The sequence below is a fragment of the Desmodus rotundus genome, chromosome 5 (assembly GCF_022682495.2).
Source record: "Desmodus rotundus isolate HL8 chromosome 5, HLdesRot8A.1, whole genome shotgun sequence".
NCBI classification, from domain to species: Eukaryota; Metazoa; Chordata; class Mammalia; order Chiroptera; family Phyllostomidae; genus Desmodus; species Desmodus rotundus.
The window spans coordinates 9,715,588-9,736,793 of record NC_071391.1 but is presented as its reverse complement, the minus strand read 5'-3'; the positions used below and the strand labels follow the sequence as shown (position 1 = coordinate 9,736,793).

General features: G+C 38.3%; 2 protein-coding genes across 2 annotated transcripts; both read right to left on the bottom strand.

Moving 5' to 3' along the window:
* Positions 1 to 1,282: 1,282 nt before the first annotated feature.
* On the bottom strand, positions 1,283 to 9,172 carry OR10W1 (olfactory receptor family 10 subfamily W member 1). The gene is made up of 2 exons (XM_024577752.3): positions 9,090 to 9,172; positions 1,283 to 3,322 (listed from the first exon to the last, which is right to left on the bottom strand). Exon 2 carries the CDS (start codon positions 3,289 to 3,291, stop codon positions 2,347 to 2,349), a length of 945 nt encoding a protein of 314 aa, XP_024433520.1. The 5' UTR covers positions 3,292 to 3,322; positions 9,090 to 9,172; the 3' UTR covers positions 1,283 to 2,346.
* A 6,196-nt stretch (positions 9,173 to 15,368) lies between these two features.
* LOC112320287 (olfactory receptor 5B12) lies at positions 15,369 to 19,556 on the bottom strand. The gene is made up of 2 exons (XM_024577747.3): positions 19,352 to 19,556; positions 15,369 to 16,697 (listed from the first exon to the last, which is right to left on the bottom strand). The coding sequence occupies exon 2, from the start codon at positions 16,663 to 16,665 to the stop codon at positions 15,721 to 15,723; it is 945 nt and encodes a 314-aa protein (XP_024433515.2). The 5' UTR covers positions 16,666 to 16,697; positions 19,352 to 19,556; the 3' UTR covers positions 15,369 to 15,720.
* Positions 19,557 to 21,206: the final 1,650 nt, after the last annotated feature.

The window sequence follows — 21,206 nt, the reverse complement described above, 5'->3', positions numbered from 1 at the left end:
CAATCCAAAATAAGATCTCCTCATGCTTTTTATAAAGTTTAGAAATAAAAATGTCTTGGGATAGCAAAATAATCTAAGCAATGAACAACAGTTCTGGAAGCCTTATGTTCTTCGATTTCAAGACATACTAAAAATCTACTATAATTAAGATATTTGGTGCTACTGTTAAGATAGAAGGAATTATTAGTGAGTAAGAATAGAGGGACCAGAATTAAACTCACTCACACACACACATACACACACACATACACACACAACGTAGATACACAAGCATTCAATTGATTTTCCATAAAAATACAAAAATTCAACCAGAAACAGTGCTGGAATACCTATACATAATATAGAAAATATGAACATTGACTCTTAGCTTATACCATACATAAAATTAATGTGATATGTCATATACATAAATGTGTTAGATAAAACTATAAAGTAGGCACATATTTCTTAAATAGGACCCAAAAATCATTACTATAAAGGAAAACAAAAAGACTTCATTTGAAAAAATTCTGCTCATCAAAAGATACCAGTGGGGAAAATGGGGATATCTGTAATAGTGTTAACAATAAAAATAAAGTTAAGAAAGAAATTCATATATACTTAATATACCTTTTGACAAACTTTTAATGTCCTGATAATTAAAGGTAATGACCTTACAGAGTTAAAAAAAATATATCAATGGGAGATTTAAGTCAAAATTAGGTAGAAAATGTTAATAAATATATCTGACAAAGAAATTATGTCCATAATGTATAATAAACTCAAAAGAGAGACAATAATCTAATTAAAATTAGTAAATTCTTCAATTAATATTTTACAATGAAGATAGCAAAATGGCCTGTAAGCCTATGAGAAGGTACTCATCATCATTGATAATGAAATGCAAATAAACATTGCTTCTGCAGCTGGACTCACTGGGTTCAAATTACAAATTTCAGCTCCAACACATATTATCTGCAGGACCTCACACCAGTTACTTAAACTGTGGGTTACAAGAATAAAAAAAAAGAATAATAACAGCCATACTTTATAAGATTTTTAAAGATTAAGAGAATACATATATTTATGATACACAGTAAGTACTTAATGTTAATCATTACTAATAACTAGTATTGAAAACCTAAATTTAAGGCTAAAAAAAGCTAAGGTGTGGCTATGGGAATGGATGTGAATGAATCAGTTCATAGTTTTATGAACTCCTTCTGTATTGTTTCTTGAAAAGTTAATGCCTGGCATATTTTAAATGCTCAAAATTTACTGAATGAATGAATAAGTACAAGAATAGGCACAAAGATAAAATTCTTTCATATAATAATTATTTAGCAAATAGTTTATTATGGGAAATCAAGTTGTTAACATTTTTCATTTTGTTGTATTCTTATTTTTACAGAAGCTACTATAATAAATTATCTTTTTCTGATTATTCTGTGTGTCCCAACTCTCAAGGTCTGTCTATTCTCTGCTCTGTCCAAAACGGCTGGCTTCTGAGAACTGAATCATTCAGTATCCCCTGCCCTCTTCCTTCCAGCTGGGTTTCACCAATGGGAGACAGGGCAAGGGATGGGAAGGTACAAGTAGAAAGAGGTTGGAGTAGTTATCTCCCTGCTATCTCTTTGCATGGTTATTCCCCCAAAGCCACAGTTCTTACCAAGTGTTTTCTTTTTTTTTTTCAGCTTTTATTTATTTTCAGAGAGAGCGTCAGGGAGGGAGAAAGAGAGGTAGAGAAATATCAATGTGTGGTTGCCTCTTGTATGCCCCCAACTGGGGACCTGGCCTGCCACCCAGACAAGTGCCCTGACTGGGAATTGAATTGGTGACCCTTTGGTTCACAAGTTGGCACTCAATCCACTGAGCCACACCAGCCAGGGCCCAAATGTTTTCTTTTGATAGATGTAGTTTCACTATCTCTAATAATACTGTACCTTCTTTTTGCCTGTGAGGGCTAGGGATTATAGGGATTCCTGCTATTGACAGGATGTAAGAGTGTTGCCAGACCTTAACTGTTCCCTCACTCATACTGCTGTGTACAATCCCTTCACTACATTTTTAAAGTTAAAATCTATTGAATGGCGTATCTACTTCTAGCTGGTACCTGAGATGCGGTCTTATGCTTGTCACTTTCTATTATGTTATGCTCATTTGTTAATTTTTTTATAGAAGAGAAATTACTGAGTCTACTAAAATGGGAGAAACATTGTAATGGTCTCTGGTACACATAACTAAACAGTATCTGGACAATTTATACCATTTTAATAGATCAGTTTTAACATCAACTGAGAAATCCCAGTTGCATGGAGATTTGTGTGGGTTGGAGCCAAACCCTTGCCTGATAGGTTGTACCCTCCCCTAGTTTTTCTGGGAGAGAAAATTCCTGGAAAGAACTCTCTGTATGGTCCCCTTCATCTCACTGTTCCTCAGCGTATAGATAAATGGATTGAGCAGTGGAGTTCCCAGTGTGTATATCAATGAGATAAATTGATCCTGCTTGGGGTGGTAGCTGGAGCTGGGGCGCAGGTACATGAAGGCGCAACAGCCATACTGCAGCAGGACCACAGTGAGGTGGGAGGTGCAGGTGGAGAAGGCCCGGTGGCGGCCGGCTGTTGAATGGATCTTGAGCACAGCAGCCACGATGAAGGTGTAGGAGGTGGCGATGAGGAGGAAAGGCATGGCAATGGCTAGGGCGGCTGCCACCAGCACTGACTGCTCATGTACGTGGCTGTTGGCACAGACAAGGTGCATCACTGGCGGTACATCACAAAAGAAGTGCTCGATACCCCGCGTCTGGCAGAACGGCAGAGAGAAGATGAAGGCCGCCAGTTGTAAGGACAGACACAGGCCGATGACCACAGACGCCACAACCAAGTAAACACAAAGAGTTAAAGTTATAACGAGAGGGTACCGCAAGGGGTGGCAAATGGCAACATACCGGTCATAGGCCATCGCAGCCAAGAGGAAGCAATCGGCACTGCCAAGCCCAATGAAGAAAATCATCTGAGTGGCGCAGCCCAGGAGGGTGATGTTCCTCTCGGACTGCAGGATGTTGGCTAGAATGTGAGGCACCACCACAGCAGTGTAGCATATTTCTATCCCCGAGAGGCTGCCCAGGAAATAGTACATGGGCGTGTGTAGGCGGGCTTCTGTCTGGATGGCCACCACAATGAGGACATTCCCACTGATGATCAACGCATAAACCAGGCTGACTCCCAGGAAGGACAAGACACGCAGCCCAGGATGGGAGGGATAGGCCAGGAACACAAACTCCATCAACACTGAGCAATTTCCCCAGGTCATTGAGCTAACAGGTTTTGTCTGTCCTGAGTTACTAGAAGAGGGGAAACAATCAGACTGACAATATATTAGTTCACACTGGGAGCCATGAACTAATCTCACCAGAGCTGGAGTTTCAAACCAGAATTAGAACTAGTTTTCTTTTTCCTCCACTTTACTAAACGTCTTCACATAAATATGTAAAACTTAATTTCTAACTTCTAAGTGTTGGGCTAAATTATGTAAAAAAATTTTGAGGAAAATATTCAGGGAAATTTGTGGAATTCAAAGCCATTTTCAGTAGAAATGGAATGAAAATTGAATTTTTTTTAGTAAAGTCACAGGGAAAGTGTGAAGGAAATTTTGGGTGCAGAGGCGATGAAAGTGACGGCACAAATCTATTTATTCATTTATTTTCTAATTCACTTATATTTACACTCAATGCCCCTTCAGGTATTGAGTTGTATGTATTTGCATATAACATTCAAAAGCTCATGACATACACAAAATATATTTTATACTATGAATCAAAAGTAGGTTAAGTCATGGAAATATATAAATTAGACAACTGAGTTTTAGAGAGGAAATATATTTTTCAATTTTGGGCATTAATCCATAGGAATCATGATTTCACTTATCTATGGGATATAAAATAGCAACAAATGAACAGACATTTGGACACAGACAATAGTATGGCAGTTGCTAGAGGGGAAAGGAGTCGGGGGGAAAGTTAAAGAGAGTAAAGAGAGTCAAATAAATGGTGATGGAAGGAGACAACTTTGGGTGGCGAATACACAATGCAATATACAGATAATGTATTACTATTGAAGCGTATATGTTATTAACCAATGCCACTCTAATACATTTAATTAAGAAAGGATTCATGGGAGAAAATTCATGGAATAGTAAGGACATCTAAGGAAAAGAGAGTTATTGTAAAACACAATTAAAAATTGGAAAGCATAAGGATGTGAGGGTCATTAGAAACAGTGGTTCAGTCTGGAGCAAGGGTAAGGTGCTAACAAGATCCTAAAGGATTGAATATTAGGTGCAGAAGGGGAGGTACTACTCTCTAGGCAAAGGCGGCAGCATTAGTGGCTTGACAGCATCAGAGTTGTGCTTAAGAAAGATCAGCAGCTCTCGGCAGCAAAAGATATAATCAACAGGATGAAAGGCAACCTATGGAATTGGAGACAATATTTAAAAACCATATATCTGATAAAGGGTTCGTATTCTGAATATGAAAAGAACCTACAACTCAACAACTGATGTGGATCCCGGCCCGCGGGATCTGTGTGCTATGGCTGCAGTGGACAAATTCACATGGACTACAGAAATCCTGTGTAGAAAAAGGGATGCCATGGCCACCCTCTAAGTGAGAGAGAAGGCGACAGGGCCAGAGAGAGCCCGACCCCTGCCTGGACAGGCTTTTATTGATTTTCTGGGCACATTACATCTAGGATGGTCCTCATTTACTATGCACAGGTTTGCTGTAGGTGATTACCTTTTACAGATGACAAAGGAAAGAATGTTGCTAATTACTTCAAAGAGAAGGATGTTACAGATCAAGGGGAAAAGTGGTTGAACTGGTTACACTCCATACTTGGGAGGTTTAGCATGGACTTTAGGAAGTTAAAGATACTCAGTAAACATTTGCTGCCTCAATCCAGGGTGAGGGAGTTTTAGCAAAAGCAAATCTCATAGCAGCCTAGGTACAATGCAGGCCTGATTCCCCACGGGAGAACCTGTCCATGGGTGTGGGTCCTGCCTGCCAGACCTTGTTCCCACTGGCTTTTCCAAGTGGGAGCTGGGCTACATTTCCCACGCGTGGAACTGTTCCCTATAAACAACAAAACAAACAATCCATATAAAAATGGGCAAAAACTTGACTAGATATCTGTCCATTGAAGAAATACATGTGACCAATAAGCATATGAAGAGATGTTCAACAGCACTAATCATTATGTTAATGCATATCAAAATCACAATGACTTATTCCTTCACACTCGCTAGGATAGCCACTAAACAAAACAAAACAAAACAAAACAAAACAAAACAAAACAACCCACAGGTGCTGACAATGATGTAGAACAATTGGAAAACTTGTGCATTATTGGTGGGAATATAAAATGGTTCAGCCACTATAGAACATAGTATGGAGGTTCCTTTAAAAATAAAAAATGGAATTACCATGTAATCCAGCAATTCCACTTCTGTGTATATACTTAAAACAATTGAAAACAGGATCTTAAAGAGGTATTTGCACACCACATTCGTTGCACCATTATTCACAATAGCGAAGAGATGGAAGTTATCTAATTGTTCACTAACAGATGAATGGATAAAATAATGTGATGCGTAAATACACCAGAGTACTATTCAGCCTTAAAAAAAGGCTTAATCCTGTCATATGCTACAACACAGGTGAACCTTAAGAATGTTATGTTAAATGAAATAAGCCAGTCACAAAAAGAAAAATACATCCTGGTTCTACTTGCAATCAGGATCTAAAGTAGTCAAATTCTTAGAAACTGAAAGTAGAATGGGGGTTGCCAGGGGCAAGAGGGAGTGGGGAAAGGAGAATTGTTGTTAGGGTATAGAGCTTTGGTTCGGGGGCATAAAACTCTGTGGCGATTTCTTGTACAACAATCCATATGTGGTTAATAATACTGTGTTGTACACTTGAAAATTTTGAAGATTGAAAATTTTATGTTCTGTATTTAATTTTATGTTATGACCACACACGCACACAAAAGGCAATATCCAACATTGGGTGTTTAGTAGAATTTTGAATCTGTAGGAAATGTGTGATGAACTAATATTGGAAGAAAGTGTGTATATTTAGACTGTCCTAAATATTAAGAGCACTTAGGGCATAAATGACTGTTGTTTTTTCAGTGATTAACAAGGAGTATTCTTTTCATTTATTCATTTTTCCTCTTCTGAATTTCAATAATGATTTGAATTATTTTTAATATCATTTCACATATTTGACAATGTATTATAACAAGCAGAGGAGGGCCAGTGTATCAGTGTGAAATTAAGTAAACAATTTAATTTCAAAACTGATAGTTTGAATAATCCTATCTTCTGGTTCTGCAATGCTCATCAATATATAACTTCTCAGAATCCCAGTTTCTTATTTTTAAAATTTATTTTTAAATTATAGTAGACATACAATAGTATATTAGTTTCAGGTGTACAATGTAGAGATTAGATATTTATATACTTATAAAGTGATTACCCCAATAAGTCTAGTAACCATCTGTCATATTATGATGTTCTTTATTTAAAAATAAGAGTAATAATTATATCAGCTCTAAGGGTTGTTTGGATTAAATGAGATCCTAATGTAAAGTACCTACCACAGTGCCTAGTTCATAGTAATAGCATCCTAACTGCCTAATATCAGAAAACGATCATAATTATTTACAAGTTCAAGGGCAACCATCCTCCCTTATCTATAGTTTATCTCCTTGTATCTCCAAACTAACCATGTGCAAATTGTGAGCACTCAATAATAATGTGTTGAATGGGTAAATAAACTGTGAATAACAGGTCATTTATACTTCCCCCCATTGTCTCTTTTAATTTTTAAGATTATTTCATAGTCAAATCACTTGTTTAAAAACCCTTATGGAAACAACTTTAATAGACCTAATTATAGAAAGCATTTGGGCTACACTGTGGAAAAATTCTCATCGGCCCATCACCCATGGACATAGCATATATAAGGCTACAGCAGATGTCTGACACTAGTCCGTCTATATGATGATGGAGGGCTTTGAAATCTGTGTGATAATGATGACTTCTGAGAATTTTATTATAGTCAATCACACTCTTCTTAATGGTGCTCTCCAGGATCTATAATAAAATACTTACATCAGAGCTATCATAAGTCATAAATTCTTGGCGTTGGAAAGAGCCTCAGAAATTGCTTAGTTCAGTCCCCTATTAGAATTTGAATCATCAATAAAGTATCTGAACATCAGGTCACCTTCAGTGCCCAGGAAATCTCATTGCCTCCTGGCTCTCTTGCTCCATTGTTGGAACAAGTGCTCTAAAAGTTCTTTCTTGTCAGCTGGACCCTACCTCTGTGCAACTTCTATGTATTCATTTTAAACTATGGGGCAGTTTCCACATGGAACAATTCAGATACTGAAGAGCCATTATTATGCAGTTCTATGTTCTCATCCTGATTTATTTAGCTATTCCTCATATGACGTGGATTTGATATTTCTCACGATTTCAGCTCTGGAAATCCTCGCATGTTAAGTATCTTCCTAAAAAGGGTCCTGCATGGACCAGATCTCAGAAACAGGATTAAAAAGATCTGGACATCACCCATATGGTCACAGGCAGTCTCTTTCTTTCATCTGATAAAAATAAGATTAATTCACAGGTGTGTGTTCAATTGTTTGGTATTCTCCTCATCCTTTGACTGTTATTTAGCTTCTTAGATGCTAAAATTTCTAATCTTTTTTTCTGTTTTCATAGTAGCAAAACATCATCCACCATTTAAAAAAAACATTGGCCTGTTCTAGTCTGCTGATATTGAGATTTTTAGAAAATCTTTAATTTGTCCTTTCTGAAGTCATTTACATTAAATTTTTATGTATTAAGTGCCAAGTGTCACATACAATGGTGATCAAAATGTCACAGTCTGTGCTCAGTGGTTATTACATTGTAATAGGAAAGGCAGACACTTAATTAAATAATCTGATATATGTATAGGTAGATAGATAGATGAAAGATAGATAGATAATCAATAGATCTGTTTAAGTGCTATGAAGAAAAACAGTGTGTTATAAGACTTCACAACATAGGATCTGGCATAGTTTGTGATTAGGTGATTCCAAAAAGGCTTCCTAGGAGAAGAATACTTAAACTTAGATCTAAAGAATGAAAATTAAGTAGAAAACAGTAATAGGGCCCATATTCTGCATACATAAAATAGTGGGTTTTATGGTTCCAAGAGAGTGAAACTTACTGTATAAACATATTAACTTGCCATTCCAAGTTTCCTAGCAGCCAACCTCTAGGCTACTAGAATATTCTGTTCTGTTGCATAGGACAGAGCCAAGATAGGAGCACTGCAGCATCATCCCCAGAAATCTGCCCAGGCTGGCACCTGTTCATGAACCCATGCTTATTATCTCAGTGGCTCCAAGTCATATCCCACATCACACCCTCATCTTTTTTTTTTTTTTGCCTCTCCAGCCACTCAAGCCCAGTTGAAAAGGGTTTTATGAGAAAAGTGATCCATTTGCATTCTGGAAGTCTAGGCTAAAACAGCTCTCCAACTGTCCAATTAGCATTATTTTAGAGGTGGGTTAGTAGATTTGGCATGGAGCAGACCTGTGCTAGAATCTGTCTACTGTTGATCATATTATATTCTGGGCAGATCACCTCATATTACTTTTAGTTTCCCCATATTTAAAAGATGTAAATAATAATATTTATCTAATAGGGTTATGATTAGATTAAACAAGATAAAATGTTTAGAGCATGTGGCTTAATGTATAAAATCTATAATTTGCATAACAAATGCTAATTCTTCCCTTATTTCTTTGACTCTCTAAAAGGGATAATATTAATAATATCTACCGTATTGTATGTCAGGACTAAATAAGAGGGTTTTATGAACTCAAGCCATACCAAAATTTATGTTATTTATTCTCTCAATATTTCTTTGAGATTAGTTATTACCATTCTACTCAAAAAAAAATGGGCTTCCAAGTGGATTCAGAGAACATACTGTAAGTCCTGGTCTGAACTAGTTCTGAAATACTGGAGTCTCGACCTGTAAAACCATTACTCACTTTTCTAAGTCAGTGTCACTTGGTGCCTGGAACTTTATAAATCAAGGAGGTTGAACAAGACTTTCTCTTGGCTCCAATATGAGAAGGGGAGGGAGTAAATTGAGCCAGTCTTCTCAGTTATATTAAAAAAGATCAGGGCTTAGCAGGGAAAGTCTGACTGCTCTTGTGGATAGAGAAGGGAGGACTATGTGCCTAGAGAGACTACCCAGTGGGACTGAGACTTTAACTAACCTTTCTGAACAAATGCTATGGAAGAAGTAAACTTCTTTGCCATCTAGGGTTTTGCCTCATAGGTTTCATTTCCCAGAAGGTAGTTTTGGTGATTGCTGATCTCCTCCCCTGTTAGCAGATAATTGCTCCAAACTAAAACTGTCCCTACACTTGGGATCCCCTGTCAGCGGAAGGTTTAGGATGTAATTGTCAAAGTAGACACCAGTATTAAACTTTTTTGCAACATTCTCAGTACCCCCAAGTGATTTTCTGAAAACTATGAAGTTCCCTAATCAGGGTCATCTGAGTCTTCTGTCGCAAGGCATTTACTCCCACCAGATTGTCATAACTGGGTTTATCCCAAATTATTTTCATCCTGGAAAACTGAGATCGTATTTTATATTTTATCTGGCTTCCATGGAACCTAGAAGAGTGCTGTATACTTAATAGTACCTCAGTGAATATTTAACAAATGTTTAATCTTTTTTATATCATTTTCCTTTCTTAAATCTCTGTGAGCAGAGACATTCTTATAGGTCTTAGCAAATTCAGTTATTCCTTGAAAAAAATGTTGGTCATGCATATATAGATTTTTATAAGTCTGCGTGTGAATGTATGCTCCTGAATGCCCCATTTATTCAGAGGAAGTCCTCTGTGTGGGTCTAAAGTAATTAATATAGCTCTTTGACGTGTGTGTGCGTGTGCGTGCAGGCTGGTCAGATCCCAATTGCCAGATAGGGTTGAGTTATAAGATCTAGACAGAGGTTTGACTGATTCTGAATTGGCATTAGCTCCAGAGACCCAAAAGTCACTGTAGTTCCCCAGTCAGAGTAGGTGCTTATGGAGGCCAGGAAGTCAATGGAGTTTTTAGCTCAGGTTCATTTCATGGAATGTTTGAGTGCACTTACTCTGGATATAGATTTGCCTGCCCTGCACACAAAGCTTCTGCCAAAACTACAGATTTACAGAATGTTTTGTTATAGTCATGGTACTCTATACAACATTGCTTTTGCCCAAGGAACTCACTTTTTATAGCAAGTGAAGTTCATAAATGAGTCTGTACTCATGGAATTCACTGATCTTACCGTGTTCTCCACCACCTGGCTTGATGGAGTCATGAAAGGCCCTTTGAAGACAGCTAAAGTCCCAGACCCTTTAAGAATGAAGGTTTGGGTCACCCCACTTGGCAAAAAACCATGATATGCTGTGGAACTTTCTGACAACAAAAAGAATATGGACTGGGTATTGGAAAAAGGAATTATAAATACCAGTTTTGACCACATGACCAGCTGTGGAAATGAGGACTGCAAATGTTACATATATTTTCAGTTTTATGAATAGGTGTGTATGTATGTATGTGTTTCTTCCCTCTCTGTCCCCTTACTGTATGACATAAGATATGTTGACTTTGCATTATAACATTTAGGTACTGTTAACTCTACAATAGTAGAAGGGCGAACTTCACCCAAAGACTTTGCATCCTCTTCTGGGCATAGGGTTAGTGTGTTTTCAGTGATATGCAGGTTAATCATGTCAGATTAGGCAGAAGTATGACTTTGTTATTATCTTTATTAAAGACCAAATATGCTTTAAGGAGATGAGTATGGATGCCAAGCTAACAAAGGGTGGATTATGATTTCTAATTTTATGTGTCAACTTGTTAGTCTATATATAGTACCCAGTTGCTCAGTCAAACATCAGTCAAGAGGTTGCTGTCAAGGTGTTTTTTAGATACGATTAACATGTAAATCAGTAGACTTTGTGTAAAGCAGTTTACCCATTACAGTGTTGGAGAATCTTACCCAACCACGGAAAAGTCTGAAGAGAATAGACTGAGATACCCAGAAAAGGAAGAAATTTCACTTCCAGAATGCCTTTGAACTCAAGACCACAGCATTGATGCCTGCAGAAATTTCCAGCTTGTTAACCTGGGTTGGACATTTTTGGACTTGCCAGACTCCATAATCACATGAGCCAATTCCTTAAAATAAATCTCCCCCTTTATATATGTACATCCTGTTTGCTCTGTTTCTTCAGAACCCTAATGCAGAGGATGACCTTTAGAAAGTTTGACCCTGACACTTGACGAGCCACGCTGATCATCTGATGACTTGGGTGTCTTATGTTAGAAATCTAATTAATTAATGCACATTGATTTTTGAAAGATCTCTGAAGATGTTTCCTTACTTCTTTGCAATTCACTTTATTCCATCAGCCATCAAAGAAAATTCTTATAGGCAAAAGACATTTTTTTTGAAATGTTAAGTTTCTGCCATAGATGATTGAGGGACTTCTCCTAGAATGCTTTTTTTTTTTAAATTTTTATTGTTATTCAATTACAGTTGTATGCCTTTTCTCCCCACCCCTCTACCCCACCCCAGCTGAACCCACTTCCCTCCCCCACCTCCACCCTTCCCCTTGATTTTGTCCATGTGTCCTTTATAGTAGTTCCTGTAATGCCCTAGCCTCACTGTCCCCTCCCCACTCCCCTCTGGCTATTGTTAGATTGTTCTTAACTTCAATGTCTCTGGTTATATTTTGTTTGCTTTTTTCTTCTATTGATTATGTTCCAGTTAAAGGTGAGATCCTATGCTATTTGTCCCTCACCATCTGGCTTATTTCACTTAGCATAATGCTCTCCAGTTCCATCCATGCTGTTGCAAAGGGTATAAGCTCCTTCTTTCTCTCTGCTGCATAGAATTCCATTGTGTAAATATACCATACTTTTTGGATCCACTCATTTGCTGATGGGCACTTAGGTTGCTTCCAGTACTTGGCTATTGTAAATTGTGCTGCTATGAACATTGGGGTGCACAGGTTCTTTTGGATTGGTGTTTCAGGGTTCTTAGGGTATAATCCCAGCAGCGGAATTGCTGGGCCAAAGGGCAGTTCCATTTTTAGTTTTCTGAGGAAATTCCATACTGTTTTCCACAGTGGCCTCACCAGTCTGCATTCCCACCAACAGTGAGTGCACTAGGGTTCCCTTTTCTCCACATCCTCTCCAACATTTGTCTGTTGATTTGTTTATGTTGGCCACTCTAACTGGTGTGAGATGGTACCTCATTGTGGTTTTAATTTGCATCTCTCTGGTGACTAGTGATGCTGAACATCTTTTCATATGTCTCTGGGCCCTCTGTATGTCTTCCTTGGAGAAGTGTCTGTTCAAGTCCTTCGCCCATTTTTTAATTGGGCTAGAATGCTTTCTGACCCTATGGATTCTGTTCTTTAAGGATGAAGTGAAATAAGAATACATGGGCTTCAGATGTATGCAATCCCTTAGAAATGAAGTGACCAGTAGGTTATACCCTTGTAATATCTAGATGCAGGTGGCAAAGAGTGTGCTGGGGTTCAGGAAATGACTCAGATTTTAGAATGCCATCCTTGGACTAGGGCAAGGTAAAGAGAGCTAGCAGGAAAGTAAGGGTACTATGAGGTCATCCTAAGCCAGAGTCGTGAATGGAGGGACCAGGCTCCACTTTTGCATTCTCCTCTTTACTCTGAGGCCATTCTTGCCTGATTTAACCAGACAATCTAGTGCCCTGTAGCATGTCTTAAAATAATGAGTCCCAAAGAGGAGAAATTTCCCCAGTGGTCTTTCTTAAAACAAATCCACATAAAATCATATTTGGAAAAAATTTCCTGGTTTGACCAACTGTGATAAAGCTAATGGGTAACTTCCCACATGATGCTCACAGGTAACTGCTGTCTGGGGACCATGGGCTGGTGTCTTCATTCCTAACTATACCTGATAGGGACCTCTGGATGTTGTGTTCCAGCAAATCTAATCAGTAGGAAATATTCATGAATTTTTATACGTGGTTGGATTAGATGATGTTCATGGTTCCTTCTAACCTCAAAACTCTATAATTTCTATTTCTTTCTCTTGCAATAGATTTATGCCCTATTTATCACTTCTAATTTTCTTATTTCCTCTGTCAATCATATTTATATTTTTCTCTGTTGAACCTGCCCTAGTCCTACTAATTTCTGTGATGATAACTATAATTTTAACTCTCACCCCACCAGGTTGTTTTATTTGCTCCTCTATAGTTACCTCCCTTCAACTTCATGTACTGTTTTACCCCTGATTCTGCTAACAAATTTTCCATTTTCAACCTCTTCATTTAATCCTGTAATTTCTTGAAAATCTTTCATTTAAGTCAGAATTTTCAGAGGCTACATATAAAACAACAACAAAAGTCACACATGGACTTGACTATCTTTTATTACTGTGGTCAATTGAAAGAGCCTTCCTTTGACTTAGGAAAAATATAGGTGACTCATACATGAAGCAAGTGCATACAGAAGTTAAGAACACATGATCTGTTCTTACCATTTTTAGCACTACAGTTTCTTCAAATACCAGATACTTTACAATATTCATAATGCTTTAAATATGACATCATTAATTATGTTCACCAGGAATTATGAGGACCAAATTGTCTTGCCTGGTAGTGTAAAACCAACCTGTGGTTAGTAATCTGTATGAAAATAGCCCAGAATGTGTACTATTTGTGGTAAACCAAATATTGGTTATTAGCCCTCTAGATAAATTTTGAACTGTAAAACTAGATGAAATCCTTTAGAAAGTGAGCTGTATGGTCTTCAACCCTCCTAAAAGTGGGTGTTCAGTGGAGTGTGTTAATTTTCCAGCTTAGTTTCTTTATCTAAGTGAAGCTCTTTATTATATAGTACAAACTTCTAGAAAACAGGGATGACAAGTCTTCCCAAATAACATGGGCTTTGTTGTAAATAGCGGGAACACAGAGAGAGCACACAATGGTTCCGACCCCTTTATATACCTGTGGTGGTCTCAAGAGCCTATGTGGCTTAATGTGCTCCTACTTAAAATTGTGGTGAGTGATGGGGAGTCCTCAGAATATCACCATTAGAGGAGATTTAAACAGTTTTAAGGAAAATGCTAGGTCACTATTATTTCAGCTTTTTCATGTCTCCTTCAGTCTTTCTAATGCTTTCATAACAAAGATAACTGTGTTATGCTAGAAGACTACTGGTCCTTGATAAAAGAGATTTAAAAAAATTTTAATATCTTTATGCCCACGACAGCATGGTATAGGGTCAAACAATTGCTAGCTGAACCGAACTGGGAAGGATGCATTGCTTTAGGCTAGTGATTCTAGGTTGCATGAATCCAGTGGTTCACAGTGCTTTAAAATCACCAGGAGGTCTGGTTAAAGCACAAATAGTTGGGCTGTACTCCTAGTTTCCGATTCTGTAGGTCTGGGAGGCAGGGTTCCTATAATTGACATTTATGAAAAATTCCAGGTGATGCTGATGTTGTTGGTCTTGTGATGATGCTTTTGAACTGCTGTTCTAAGGTAACAGTTCTCAAAGTGTTATCTGCACAATAACCACATCTGAAATACAGGGGGAGTTTAAGCAAACAGGCAGCCCTCCCCACCCAGCCTCTCTTATACGAACTTTATCTATTAGAACTCAGGTAAGAAATAAATGTGGATATATTTTTGCCCTCTGAACTGTGTTTTTCTCTCTGAAATTGAGGAACCAAATAAATTTTTCTTACATGGTATCCTTCATCATTCAAATTCACCATTGGTATTCTTGCTATCTCAGCTCAGGATTCAGGTATACGTGACTAATGAGTGAACATAATACAAATTTCCAGGCTCCACCAGAGGTATACTAAGTTAGATTATTTGGAATTAGGTCTTCGGATTCTACATGTCAACAGTCTCAAGATCATTCTTAGGAGCATGAATATTGGAGAACCAAGCTTCTATGCTATATACAAGAATCATGGCTCTGGCTGGTGTGGCTCAGTGGATTGAGCACTGGCACGGGAATGAAAGGGTTGCCAGTTCAATTCCCAGTCAAAACATATGCCTGGGTTGCGGGCCAGGTCCCCAATAGGGGGCATGTGAGAGGCAGCCACACATTGATATTTCTCTTCCTCTCTTCCTTCTTCCCTTCCCCTCTCTCTAAAAATTAATTAATTAATTTTAAAAAAGAATCATGGGATTATTTTGAATTTTAGTAACTAAAAATGTAACTGTGCTGTCATACACTTATGAGGCTTACCTGCAAAGCACTTTAGACTTTAGACTAATAAAGTGGTATAGTGCGGGATTCTATAGTATCTAGGACTATAATCTTGATCTTAAGATAGAAGTAACATTGCATTTCTGGAAAAAGACATCCAAAATTTCTCCTACCTAATCATAGTCCCAAAGCATGAATAGATCCAGTCTCATTTGGAAAGAACTGCTCAGAAAAATTAAAGACAAGTAATAATTACCAGCTCAGCCAACTTTATTTATGAAATAAGGAAATAAAGCCTTACTTCTCTTTTTAAAAAGACAAGAAATAATTAAAATCCAAAAAATATTTATAGATACTAAAAGCCTATTAGAAGTTTTAATGCTTTGTGTGCTATTTCCAATTAGTAGGCTGAATCCAGTAAAGACTTTGCTTTTCCAACCACCTTCCTGAATGCACTCTTGACCTCTTTGTTTCGTAGGCTGTAGACCACTGGGTTCAGCATGGGGATGACCATGGTGTAAAACACAGATGCCATTTTGTCTGTGTCCATGGAATGACTAGAACTTGGCTGTAAGTACATGAAGATGATTGTCCCATAGAAAATGGAAACAGTGGCTAAGTGGGACGCACAGGTGGAGAAGGCTTTCTTCTGTCCATCAGTTGAGTGCATCCTCAGAATAGCAATGAAAATGAAAAGGTAAGAGCTCAAGATAACCAAGAGAGTGACAAAGACATTGAACGCTGCCAGTGTGAAGAGCACAATCTCATTTGTGTTGATGTCAGAGCAAGAGAGAGCCAGCAGTGGGGGAATGTCACAGAAAAAGTGATTAACAACATTGGAATGACAGAAGGAGAGGTGGAAAGTGAGGGCAACATGGATGGAAGATTCCAAGAGTCCACAGATGTAGGGTCCAGTGACCAGTAAGGCACACACAGTGCTTGTCATGGTGGTGGCATAATACAGGGAATTACACACTGCCACGTGGCGGTCAAAGGCCATTGAGGCCAGGAGGAAACTTTCAATAGTGGCAAAAGCTGCAAAGAAAAACATCTGGGCAGCACATGCATTGTAGGATATCATCTTATCTCCTCTGAGAAACCCCACTATTACTTTGGGGGTGACAGCTGAGGCATAAACACAGTCCACCAGGGAGAGGTTACTGAGAAAAAAGTACATGGGAGTGTGGAGTCGAGAGTCCAACAGAATCAACATGATCATCCCCAGGTTTCCAACCAGAGTGATGAGATAGATGAGGGAGAAGATTATGAAGAGGGGGATCTGCATCTCTAGGGCATCTGTTAACCCCACAAGAATGAACTCAGTCACCTCTGAAATGTTCTCCATGAAAGTCGTTTGGGAATCACCACGAGAGACACCTACAAAAAAAAATGAGCCCACACACAATAATGCTAGTTGATGATTATCATGAGAATTGAAGTGTCAACGGTGTCTCTTGCTCACATGTGGCAGCCTCCTGTCAAGGTTAGGAGCCGGTGTGCAAGAAGTGGGACTCAGTGGTGGTTTGGAGCGGATTGAATGAGGCTCATCTAGAAGAGGTATGGAAGGACACTGGAATGTGTCCCATATTATAGCTCCGGGACACATTTCAGCTTGCTTGCTCTATGGTATATTTTATTACATTAAACCACAGAGAACTTTTTTTCTACTTGTCATGTCTTGCAAGCACCTTTGTCTAAGATATGCATAAAAAGCTTAATCAACAGAAAGTAGAATATAAGAAACATTTAGTTGGTCATTGGTATATGATGCTGACAAGTCCTGTCAAATGCATTTCCCATTTCTCAGTGACACCTCACCAGCTTGTTAACTATAGCTGAAGATACACAGTGATTTGGAGCCCTGCTTTAGGGACACCCACACTATTCCTTCTCATTCACCAAGGCTACTATTACCACAGCTACTATTATACCAGGCAGGAGAAACATCATGGATAAAAGCATGAAGTGGTAAACACAATTGTGTGAACAGGCAATTGTAAGCAGTTAGGTATTACTAGCTGGTAAAACACATTCCACAATCAAAATCTCAGTTAGGGTGTAATGTGAAAAAGTAATTGGTAGAAACAAGAGAGAGAGAATTGAACCCTGAAAAAGAGAAAAAATGTGTCAGGTTATAGATATACTACAATCATTTAGCAGAAGAGCCCAAGGTGACTATTACTAACAAGAATATACTTTTTTTCAGTTGTACAGTTGTGCCATTCACTGATTGGCAATTTAGATAGAATGCAGCCTTCGGAAATTACTTAGATTCTGTGAATCTCTGTCATTGTGTATGAAATACTCAGGTCATGTACTACCCAATATGTTATTATACAGAGGTGAAAAGATGAAATTAAATGACAGGTGGAGCCGACTAACACAATGCCTGGCACATGGAATGTTAGCTCACTCTTCTCATTCTCCTCCAGCTAGTTTTGTACATAAACCAGCTATGTGCCAGGAGCTGATATTACGTGATTCCTGACTTTATAAGGGGGTAGAGACAAGAAGGTATACAAATTAACCCCCCAAAGTGCTTAGTGCTACAATAAAAGTGTATAGAGTTACAAAATGACCATAAAAGTACCCAGAATATACCAGAACACCCTACTGACAATGAAGTTACTTCTTCCTGAGACTGGTTTATCAATTCACACATGTCTCTGCTTGCCACAGTTGATCCAAATTCATAAACGTGAATCTGATTAAATTTCTTTTGGAAAACGTTAATTTCTGTATTGTATTGATGCCTGAGAATGGCCAATGTATTGACTAAATTTCTTATCTACACTATTTGTAGGTACAGAAGCACACAAAACTGCTCCTTTGATCTAGCAATTCAGAGGGTGGTGTGGGTAGGAATGTACTATAAACACAAGGCCAATTTTAATCCTAGTTCTGTGTATAATCACCTGGGTGTAGGTCAGCCAGTTGGTCAGGTCTTTTTAAATTTAATTTATTTTATTTTTATTTTATTTATTTTTATTTTTTATTGCTCAATTATACTTGTCCCCATTTCCCCCCATTGCTCTCCCCTGACCTGTCCCACATCAAATCCCGCCCCCCATTTTCTTTGTCCATTGTTCCTTTATATGGGTTCCTTGACTTAACCCTTCCCCTTCTTTCCCCCAAATCCTCTAGCTCCCTCATGGACTGCAATCTTGCTCTGATGTAACAATGAATATGAAAGTTCTCTGAGACAAGCATAAAGGATACCAACATTTTATGTATTTTATTTTATTATTATTATTTTTTACTGTGTGTTGGGCATGGTTCTGGGTGCCAGGAATATAGAAGTAAATGAGATAAATGTTGCCAACATTATCATTTATAATATGATTATTGAAAAACTTTAAGAATCATTTGTAGCTCTTTCTGTCTTGGAGTATCCACTAGGATTGATTCATGAAAGATTCATTCTAGTGAACTGTTAGCTACTTGACAGAAAAACCTCATAAATACTTTGGGTCTATACCAGTGCCTTCTGAGTAAGTGTATGAAAGTACCTAACTAAAATCAGGTAATCTAGGCCATTACTTTCACAGACCAGTTCATCTCTTCTTGGTTACCAAAAGATATTTAGCTAACAATAATGACTGTTCAAACTTTGATTATTTCTAAAGAAAATAGCTTTACATTTGAGATCCCCAAATAGATGTTGAAAGTCCTAGGACCTCTGAAATTCAGAAAGAGAGATGGTATTTGCACTACTCCAGCGATAGTTCATTCTAAATAAAAAAAAATTAGGAGGTGCAATCTCCCTGTGGAATCTAACCATCACCCCGACCACTTATATAAGACCTCGGACTGCAGTGAGCACAGAAATCTGGACGCTGTGGAGCAGGATAGTAGAGAGGAAAGAGCGGTGGGCCGGGAGTGAGCAGACAGCTAGCTAACAGGATGTCTATGATCTAGCCATTTAAGCTCTCTAGGCTTTATCTTCCTCATCTGCAAAATAAAAACTGTTGGCTCTTCTAGCACCCGCTCCCATTCTACTTGGCTATGATTGTATATTTCTTGATATTTACCTTTGTCCTAGGAACAGATAAATGAGGCCACAAAGGAAGGAGTAAGGAAAACTTTCATCCATAGGTTGTAGAGAGAAGTCCACATCCAGGAAAGTGTCATGGTGAAGAAACTCCTTCCCCACCTGTAGAGCTCTCTGTCGTGGAACATAACTTGGGCTTGTGCTCTTGCAAATATCAAGGCAGAGACAAGTACCTTTTCACACAGCAATTCTTGGGGGAAGCACTTAGTATCACATGAGTGGATATCTCAGGAGGCTCCTGATCCCAGATTGACCCTCCTAATTTTGAACCTGACTAGATATATCAGAGATAATGTTTGTATGTATTTCAGCTGAGAGTGCTTATAAAGACATGACGGGGGAGCATGGGAGGGGGCAGATGGCAGCTTAAAGGAAAGAGCCTCCACTCAGCAAATCAGCAGTGCTACAGCCAAGTTGGTGACAAAAATGGGAACTCACTAAAATTTCTGGTTCAGATGATGTAGGACCTCATGCAAGCTTTCTCATACCTAAATATTTCTTAAAAGCCTAGGTATCTCCATATTTTTTAAAAACAAAATATACCCATTTTTCTTACAGACCTGGCCTAGGTGTATTTGGGGGCATTTTTTTTTCTTATTTTTAGAACTAAGGGGGTGGATCCATTCTTTCCTCTGTGTAGGCCCCTCTGACCCAGAGCACCCAGCAGAATTATCTTTTATCAACACAGTCCAGTGCAGTTGTTACAAGTTTGAACTGCACAGTCACATGGCCTGCCTTCAAACTCTGGTTCTGTCATTTGTCACAAGGTGAACTTGCTCAAGGTCTTTAATCTCTCCAAACTTGAATGTATCACCTAGGAAAAGAAGCATAATAATATTGTATATCTTTCATAGGAGAGTCCTAAAGGTTAAATGAGATAACATATACACAAAGCTGAACATGATGTCTAGCCCATGTCAAGAGATAAATAAGTACTACTATTTTATCATTAATAAAAAATGATGTCATTTGGAACAAAAGTAATGGTGCTCAAACTCTACAGGTGCTGCTCTACCCATTTCCTTACCTGCTGGTGGGCAGGTGTAGCCATAAACTAGTTCTGTATAATGGGCTGGAGAAGGAATGATGTTTGTCATTGCTGGGTTGAAGTATTGAAAAGCCAGTGCACAACCATCTATTGCCTCTCCCTCTGCCATGGTAACTAAAGGGGCTGCATGTTCCAGAGGGTGAAGCTACAAGTGGCAAAGCCTCTATCCCCCTGGTGTTTGTAGAGACCGCTGCTTTCCTGGAAGACCTGGGATGCACATGCAGTGGCAGATGTGGGATAAATGTTTGCTGTGTTAAATCATAGCACTTTGGGATTTATTTGCCCCTGTAACATGGCTGTAGTCCATCCTGTCTAATACAAAAATATATATAATAATCTATGCATGTTTTTGTTGTCTGTGGGGATTAACTCATTTTCTAGAACGTGCTCTTTGATGTACTAATATTTTAATTGTGATGGAGTTTGATATACCTACTTTTCTCTTACTGTTTGCACTTGTGGTGGTGTATGTAAAGGCTGTGCCAACCAAAGTTTACAAAGCTTTACACCTACATTTCATCCTAAGAGTCTTAGACATGCAGCTTTTACATTTGGGTTTACATTCTGAATGAATTTTTGTATGTGATGTGAAAAAGGGGTTCAATTTCATTCATTTTCTTTGCAATATTTTTACTGAGGTATAATGAACATAACATAAAATCCACCATTTTAAGTGTCCAATCACTGTTTTTTTCACATTCCCGATGTTTTCAACCATCACAAATATCTTATTCCAGAACATTTCCATCACCACAAAAACAAACCCCATATATGTTAGTTCTACTCC